This window comes from Sinocyclocheilus grahami, unplaced genomic scaffold (genome assembly GCF_001515645.1).
Source record: "Sinocyclocheilus grahami isolate Dianchi unplaced genomic scaffold, SAMN03320097.WGS_v1.1 scaffold60.1, whole genome shotgun sequence".
Classification (NCBI taxonomy): domain Eukaryota; kingdom Metazoa; phylum Chordata; class Actinopteri; order Cypriniformes; family Cyprinidae; genus Sinocyclocheilus; species Sinocyclocheilus grahami.
In genome coordinates, this window is record NW_015505239.1 from 383,464 (window position 1) to 392,761 (window position 9,298).

At 34.8% G+C, this 9,298-nt stretch overlaps 1 protein-coding gene across 1 annotated transcript; it reads right to left on the bottom strand.

Annotated features, from left to right (window-relative positions):
- Nucleotides 1-4,218: 4,218 nt before the first annotated feature.
- LOC107584437 (sodium- and chloride-dependent GABA transporter 2-like) lies at nucleotides 4,219-6,958 on the bottom strand. The gene is made up of 8 exons (XM_016271052.1): nucleotides 6,859-6,958; nucleotides 6,540-6,664; nucleotides 6,342-6,454; nucleotides 5,947-6,084; nucleotides 5,708-5,810; nucleotides 5,103-5,203; nucleotides 4,780-4,950; nucleotides 4,219-4,692 (listed from the first exon to the last, which is right to left on the bottom strand). Exons 1-8 carry the CDS (start codon nucleotides 6,954-6,956, stop codon nucleotides 4,621-4,623), a joined length of 921 nt encoding a protein of 306 aa, XP_016126538.1. The 5' UTR covers nucleotides 6,957-6,958; the 3' UTR covers nucleotides 4,219-4,620.
- Nucleotides 6,959-9,298: the final 2,340 nt, after the last annotated feature.

Below are 9,298 nucleotides of genomic sequence, written 5' to 3' on the forward strand. Positions count from 1 at the left end.
TGTTTCATAACAGATTAATTTAAACATACTGTACGTTAAGTAATTAAGGGTCTGCCATATACTCATTATAAAATATAATGCTCCTCTCTAGACTTAATTTCTCTAGTGAACTAACGAGCTGTGTTTTATTTCCACGCTGTATTGTTGATGTCTTTCCGCGGTTGAAACACTGATTGAGCAATTACATGAGGCATGAGATGTTCAGTCATGTTTATTCGCGTTAAAACTAGTAGTACAGAGGAAGGAATGATCGAGTTCACTCGCGCTCCGCTCTGCACAAATCTGCGGGGCGTCACGGCTCAGACACGGGAACCGGAGCTGATCGCGGCCGCTCTAGTCAGTGCTTGTGTTGGGATTATACCAGCAGCACGTTTCTGAACCGTCCCAGAAGCGGCTCTCTAAGGCGTTTATACAGCGATCTGTCGTGCCACATAAAAGACGGTCAAACGCCATTTATTATTTTAATTTCCTGAGAAGAAGAAGAAGAAGAAGAAGAAGAAGAAGAAAAAAAAACTGTATTCGTGCGGTACACATGCGTACCGAACCGAAAGACCCGTACCGAAACGGTTCGGTACGGTACGAATACGTGTACCGTTACACCCGTAGTATTTAACAATATATTAGTCAACAATATGTTTTTTATTTATATATGGAATTTTATTAAAACACACACGTATATTAATTTTTTCAATTTCTAATAGATTTCATATATGTTTTTACTTCATATGACAGTTTCATATATGGAAATTACATTTACGTATTGGGTTTAAATCAGTGGTTCTCAAGCCAATATATACTAAGAAGAATGCTGAATATTTTAAATTAACTACAATTTATTTTTGTGATTTCAGCAATTATGTTCTGTATTCCAGAACTACAGTATGTGTTCTTCAATTTAAAAAAATGATTGAGGAAAAATTAAAAGTAAGCATTTTATTTTAGAGGTTAAATCTAGGTTTGATTATTTTAATATTTTTGTTTGTGGGCAAACTACAATTCCTTTTAATAGTTAATATCTTGTTTTAACCTCTCTGAAAACACTATTAGTTTCAGCATTTAAAAACTTTGTTTCTGTTTTTAGGTGGGCCGATTAAAAAGGAAAAAAGAAGAGAGTGGAATTTCAGATCAGAATATGCAGGGACTAAAGAGACCTTGTCTCAGTCAGGACGGCTCCTAAAACTCCAGACGCTATTCAGGAGGCCCAAGCAAGGAGGTCAGGCTGTGGGGATGGCTGGTCCATCTTCGATTGCGTCATGAAAGAGGCAATGGGTAGAGGTGTGGATGAGCCCTCATACACCTTGACCTCAGACCTCATTATCGCTCAGACTGAAAGCAAATGCTGGGAAAGGTTTGCATAATATTTATAGATGTTGAGGAGCTGCAGACCTTAATGACATTCCTACAACAACAAAGACAAACAACAACAAAAACCAAAGCGCACAATTCTATGACCACCTGTAAACCTGTACGGTGCATGCCTCGGCTATCAGAAAGGCATTCATCCGCTGCATTAATGCAAAAGCATTATAGACTTGAATACAACCTAGTACCTTACCATGTACTGTACAGTATTTAGTGTAATTGCATTGACTTTGTGCATTATCAGATTAGGAGTATAAATTTGCAGTGGAGGGCTGTGTACTGGGGGCTTGATATTTTTTGTACTATATTTGTATAAGTGTGTCTGATATTTAGATTCAAGTGACCATAATGGGTAGCTGGACCTAAAAGTGCAATCCTCCCTTTGGGAAAAACCTATTTTGAGGCAGGCCTACATTCACAAACACACTTTTGATACTTTTGAGAGACTGGTGCATGCTTCTTTACTGCATCCTGGGAGTGTCCTCGATTTGGGACTGTATTTTAAAACATCTGCAGGTTAGTTTGAACCCGGAACCCGGTAGATATACTTGACTGAAGTTCAATAGCTATATTTTTGAGCTGAGTTTCCATTACAGTTTAAAGCTCAAATGCTTTTGACTAATCTTTTGACATGATAGGAATATTTCAAAGAACTGTTGTCTTAAAACCCACTTGTTTATTTGATCAAATACTAACTAGTGTGGTTTGCATGTTTTTCAGTATGTTCCCCATGTTTCAGACAGTTTTAATATTAATAATAAACTTGTTTGTTAACTTTTTTCTGTTTACAGTTTGATGCATTACAGTAGGCCTGTCAATAAATATTCAAAGAAAACTGTTTAACTGTCCTGTGTTTTGTAGTTGTTTGCACTCAATGTCTGACATTTACACACTAAACATCTATGAACATGCTTTTCAGAAATATTATGTACACAACTGTTCAAATATTTGGGGTTAGTATGTTGTTGTTGTTTTTCTAAAACTTAAAAAAAAATAAAATAATTATTTACAAGGACACATTAAATTGACAAAAAATATAGACAGTTAAGACATTTATGATGTTACAAATATTTTTTATTTCAAATACAGTAAATGCTGTTACTTTTTAATGTACTTTGATCAAATAAATGCAGCCTTGGTGAGAATAAGAGACTTATTTAAAAAACATTTAAAAATTCATACCAACACCAAACTAATTGGAAACATATCATTCACTCCATATATCAGTTGCATTAACTGTGAACAGTTATTTGTGTCTTAGAACATAAAATGATTACAAAGGGTACAAGAAAGACAAAAGGTCCTATTTCAGAAAATAAATATATATATACTGTACGTGTGTGTGTGTGTGTGTGTGTGAATATTTGAAACTATTTTTATGGTAATGGTAAAATAAGTTTATCATAGAGGCAGCTAGAGGGACCTTGGGACCTTCATCTGGGACAAAAGGCCTCGGGAAAAACTAAGTGATGTGTAAATATAGTGGCAATAGTTAAATGTCAAAGAATTGTCACTATATGCAAATTAAATTTGAAATTAATTTGCAATTTTTTTTTACTATTTAAGTAAATACTTATTTCAAAATAACCACTTTAGCAAATAGTGTCAAAATGTTCTGTTTATTTAATCACTTTTGCATTTCATTACTCATATAATATTCTGCTTTAGAAACCAAACTGTGTGCAAGAGCAACAAATTGTGTACAGACATAATTCACAAATTAAACTACATTGTAATTGGCCCACTTTACAAATCCATATCACAAGAAATCCATTCCCCTCTATTCCCCGGAACACAATGTTTAGCAGTGCAAACATTCTGCTCTTTCATCCTCTGCCAAACAGTGTTTGGGTGGCCTTTTTGGCCAGAGTGTCTATTTGCAAATGGAGGTCTTAAACCTTTAACCCAGTTGTAGACTAAAGAAGCGCATCATCACTGGCTTTTCATTTTTGAAAATGATAAAAAGTTTCAAAGTTAAACTCTACCATCCACCACTATCATGATATATACTCAGATTTAGTTTTTTCCCGTTAATCTGCATATAACTTTAATCTCCTGTAATCATGCAAATGAAGTGGCAGTTCAAATGTAGGATTTTCATTGACTGTCATTATGTCAACTACACTGGTAATTATTTATATTAATAAATCACATTGCGGCACCTCAGTAAAACAGCAGTACAGTATACAACTGGCAGTCTGTGATGTCTGACAGCAAACGTGTCTAACGTTATTCTCCAACAACTTTTTTCCAAGAATTCAAAACTCAACCTTCTTTCACCTTTTACCTAGTTGTTTAATATTTGCTTGGATGCTTCAGAACAATCTCTAAAAGCAAAAACAAGCTGCTGTCACCAACATATTTCAACCAGCAATCATTTGACTGTTGATTTGAACAGAGCATTTATTAGAACATTTACCACTGGCTTTTCTAGAGCATCAGCTATACAAATGTACATAAGCTTAAATGACCTATAGCTATTCCCTTAAATTATGCATTTGACTAAAAACATAGTTTGTAGAATATAGAATACAGACTGTACATCTAAGCAGATTTAAGTAGCAAAATATGGATCTATTTTCTTGATGGATCTTTACTTTCTGAAACACTTTCTTAAAACACCAGCACTTGACTATAGGCACAAAACAGCCAAGTGTTGCATGATTGACCCATAAAAATGTAAAATTAAAGTTACTATTCTAAAATACTGTTACATTCCAAATTTTGATAAGAAATGAACCAAATGTTCATCGCTCTAACTGAAGGTTAACACATTATCCAACATTTTCTAATCTTATATCAACTGTAATAAACAATGGTCCATCCAAAATGGGGCCGGTCCACTCCCTCATGATAAAAAAAACTGTTTTTTTGCTATCTTCTTCAGAAGAACTGATATCTTGTGAATGGTTATGATACAGCAAGCTGTTGATGCTAGCCAACGATGCTAGACGTTGATGACGTCAAACTGAGTTTTCCTCAGATACAGCTGAACATGGAAGTTGAGCTTATATTTTTAATTTCCAGTTTAAATCCACATTTAGTTGCTTGCAATTGAGAATATAAGTTAGGAAAATTCAATAACTTATAAAACAGTCATGTACAGTTTGTGTTTGTGCTTTCTTGAGATCTCACGAGAATGTGTACCTTCAAAGGCATTAATGATATCAAAAGTTGTCCAAAATACAGCCCAAGGATGTTTTTTGTCCCCCAATGTTTCTCTATCAGTCATGGGACATGTTGTACTGTCTGTTGGGGTCACAGGGTTTCTTTTCGTCTTTCCGATGTCAAAGGTAGATCGCTTGCTGGAGTGCAAAGGATACGCAGTCTCTAAAAAATGTGAAAGCATATAGATGCAGGTTCAGTGCTTTGAACATGGCTTAGTGTTGTTTTCTGTTAAATTATACATGGAATTACCTGTTTCAGTGTACCAGGAGTGATAATGATGACATAGATCATCCATATGGGAACCATCAATGTCGAGGAGAGGGTAAACCACCAGCCAACAGCATAACCCCACCATGGGTATTCAAATGTGTTGTTAAACTTCAGAGGAGTGAATTTGACCAAAGAGAAGACAAATGTGCCCTAAAGAAGCAAATATGTGTATTGAATTAATGCTGAACGCATAATAAAGAGCTCTGATGTTCATAAATAAAATTTTGACTTTGGTGGAGAACTAAAATATCACTGCATTTTGCCTCACGTGACCAGTGAATGAGAGTGAATCATGCACTTACTATACACACAATAGGAGTGATATATTTCCAACTGTATTTCATTAGTGTCAAAGGACGATAACCGATCATGTCTACAATATTTTCATACAGACGATCAGCACCTGAAAAACCAGAGACATTGGAATCAGAGGTCTTAAAGGAGATCACACACAAAACAATACGGATGAAGTGACCAAGTAAATTACCTGTGCATATTAAAAGACTGTTTACCAGTTTTATGCTTAGTTCTTATTGTTTATGACACATGGCCCAGCTTTACTATAAACACGATGCTGAAGTATGGTGGTGGCTTTGATAGAAAATCGTGGCTAACAACACAAAAGCTGCAGGTTTTACATAAAGGTGACTGTAGCACCACTAGTGTCCTTGAAGAAGGCACTTAATGCACCAATTACTCTGGTAGAGTTGTAGTTAAGCATATTAGAAAAGTTGTGCTATCTTTGAAACGGTATTTCCACACAAAAACCTGCAGTAATTTAACAAATAATGATCAAATATTGGAGAAGAACATTATAATATTCAGTTGTGCAAGGTATTAAAAGGTTTTAAATTCTTTTTTATACATCTTCTGTGCTCTTAAGTGCTGATTCAGTATTATTACTCACCATAAAACCAGCCAATACATATTGACTGTGCAATGGCAAATAGGAGGAGGGTCATTCCACTGCAGGAATAGTAATCAAATAATTGGAAGATATACAGGCCACCCTATTGAATCAATGCAAAAAATATCACATTGATCAGAGCTCAAATCTCAGATTTTTTAATTAGTCATTAAGTGGTCTAATTTAGACAGACAAACAAAACAAACCCACAGAAATGACCAAATTATGAACATAATCACCTCGGTTACCATCAGGAGGCCAACGAGGAAGCAGCCCACACAAATGAGGAGGAGGAAGAGTTTACGACGATGTCCTTGGAGGAAGAAGTTGGAGTGCATGTCTGTTATGGCTGTCATGAGAGACTCTAAACCCACAAACTGAAAAAGAGAATGAGGTGTAATGACAGCGTTTTGTTTTTAACGTAGTACTGCCTTGAAAAAGTTGCATAACACATTTACTGAAAGAATATTGCATGCACAAAAGTCATGAACAAAGGGTACTTTTCAACAGGATACAGAATATGAATATATCTGCTATGCTAAATAGCTTCATGTGGGCAGTAGTTAATAAAAACCTAACTGAAATTTTCACACAGTCAAACACATCATGTACTTGAGAGATGATGTGCTCTCACCTCACTGTCAAGCCCCAGCAGAATAATCATGAGGAAGAAACATATGGACCACAGCTGAGACAGAGGCATCATAGCTACAGCTCGTGGATACGCAATGAAGGCCAAGCCAGGACCTGGCAAAACAAGTGAATTGAGCCTTAATGTGTAGAAAATGACATAAAGGACATGACATAAAGAAGACACTGTTGTTTAAGTTACCTGACTCTGCTACCATTGAGATATCGACCCCCTGTTCGAAGGCCATGAAGCCCAAAACTGAAAAGATGGCAAAGCCAGCTACAAAACTGGTTCCGCTGTTCAGCAGGCACAGGTAAACACAATCTCTACAAGCAGAAAGACAAAGCATGCTGTTAAAGCGAATGTAATGTCTTACTGCATAATGTACTTCTGATATTTAATCCTGCATATATACAGATAAGAACATCTATTGCCTCCACAAATATTTCTAAACGCACATATATGGATTTAAATGTAAACTGAATTGAACGCTGTTTCTCATGACAATGGGTTTGCTTACTTGTAGCAGTTGTTGTTGTATTTATTGTAGCTTCCCAATGCTGTAAGGCACCCAATGCAGAGAGCGTAAGAGTAAAATATTTGTGTTCCAGCATCCATCCATACCTAAAGACAAGAGAAGGCAAGTTCACAACTACTGACCAATCCATTAGGTATTTAGCAATACATGATACATGAATGGTCTGGTCTGGTTACACTCAGAAACATCCAAGTTATGTTTCTGAATGATTTGGTTTCACTGATGATTCGTTATTTAGTGATTAGTTATTTCAAAAGCTTAATCAGTTGTACAAATAATTTTTACTAACTACAATTTTGTCTTTACTATAAGCTCCAAGTATTTTTGTGTCACTGTTTGTTAACTTTTTTCTGTTTACAGTTTGATGCATTACAGTAGGCCTGTCAATAAATATTCAAAGAAAACTGTTTAACTGTCCTGTGTTTTGTAGTTGTTTGCACTCAATGTCTGACATTTACACACTAAACATCTATGAACATGCTTTTCAGAAATATTATGTACACAACTGTTCAAATATTTGGGGTTAGTAAGTTGTTGTTGTTTTTCTAAAACTTAAAAAAAATAAAATAATTATTTACAAGGACACATTAAATTGACAAAAAATATAGACAGTTAAGACATTTATGATGTTACAAATATTTTTTATTTCAAATACAGTAAATGCTGTTACTTTTTAATGTACTTTGATCAAATAAATGCAGCCTTGGTGAGAATAAGAGACTTATTTCAAAAACATTTAAAAATTCATACCAACACCAAACTAATTGGAAACATATCATTCACTCCATATATCAGTTGCATTAACTGTGAACAGTTATTTGTGTCTTAGAACATAAAATGATTACAAAGGGTACAAGAAAGACAAAAGGTCCTATTTCAGAAAATAAATATATATATACTGTACGTGTGTGTGTGTGTGTGTGTGAATATTTGAAACTATTTTTATGGTAATGGTAAAATAAGTTTATCATAGAGGCAGCTAGAGGGACCTTTTACCCCACATCTGGGACAAAAGGCCTCGGGAAAAACTAAGTGATGTGTAAATATAGTGGCAATAGTTAAATGTCAAAGAATTGTCACTATATGCAAATTAAATTTGAAATTAATTTGCAATTTTTTTTTACTATTTAAGTAAATACTTATTTCAAAATAACCACTTTAGCAAATAGTGTCAAAATGTTCTGTTTATTTAATCACTTTTGCATTTCATTACTCATATAATATTCTGCTTTAGAAACCAAACTGTGTGCAAGAGCAACAAATTGTGTACAGACATAATTCACAAATTAAACTACATTGTAATTGGCCCACTTTACAAATCCATATCACAAGAAATCCATTCCCCTCTATTCCCCGGAACACAATGTTTAGCAGTGCAAACATTCTGCTCTTTCATCCTCTGCCAAACAGTGTTTGGGTGGCCTTTTTGGCCAGAGTGTCTATTTGCAAATGGAGGTCTTAAACCTTTAACCCAGTTGTAGACTAAAGAAGCGCATCATCACTGGCTTTTCATTTTTGAAAATGATAAAAAGTTTCAAAGTTAAACTCTACCATCCACCACTATCATGATATATACTCAGATTTAGTTTTTTCCCGTTAATCTGCATATAACTTTAATCTCCTGTAATCATGCAAATGAAGTGGCAGTTCAAATGTAGGATTTTCATTGACTGTCATTATGTCAACTACACTGGTAATTATTTATATTAATAAATCACATTGCGGCACCTCAGTAAAACAGCAGTACAGTATACAACTGGCAGTCTGTGATGTCTGACAGCAAACGTGTCTAACGTTATTCTCCAACAACTTTTTTCCAAGAATTCAAAACTCAACCTTCTTTCACCTTTTACCTAGTTGTTTAATATTTGCTTGGATGCTTCAGAACAATCTCTAAAAGCAAAAACAAGCTGCTGTCACCAACATATTTCAACCAGCAATCATTTGACTGTTGATTTGAACAGAGCATTTATTAGAACATTTACCACTGGCTTTTCTAGAGCATCAGCTATACAAATGTACATAAGCTTAAATGACCTATAGCTATTCCCTTAAATTATGCATTTGACTAAAAACATAGTTTGTAGAATATAGAATACAGACTGTACATCTAAGCAGATTTAAGTAGCAAAATATGGATCTATTTTCTTGATGGATCTTTACTTTCTGAAACACTTTCTTAAAACACCAGCACTTGACTATAGGCACAAAACAGCCAAGTGTTGCATGATTGACCCATAAAAATGTAAAATTAAAGTTACTATTCTAAAATACTGTTACATTCCAAATTTTGATAAGAAATGAACCAAATGTTCATCGCTCTAACTGAAGGTTAACACATTATCCAACATTTTCTAATCTTATATCAACTGTAATAAACAATGGTCCATCCAAAATGGGGCCGGTCCACTCCCTCATGATA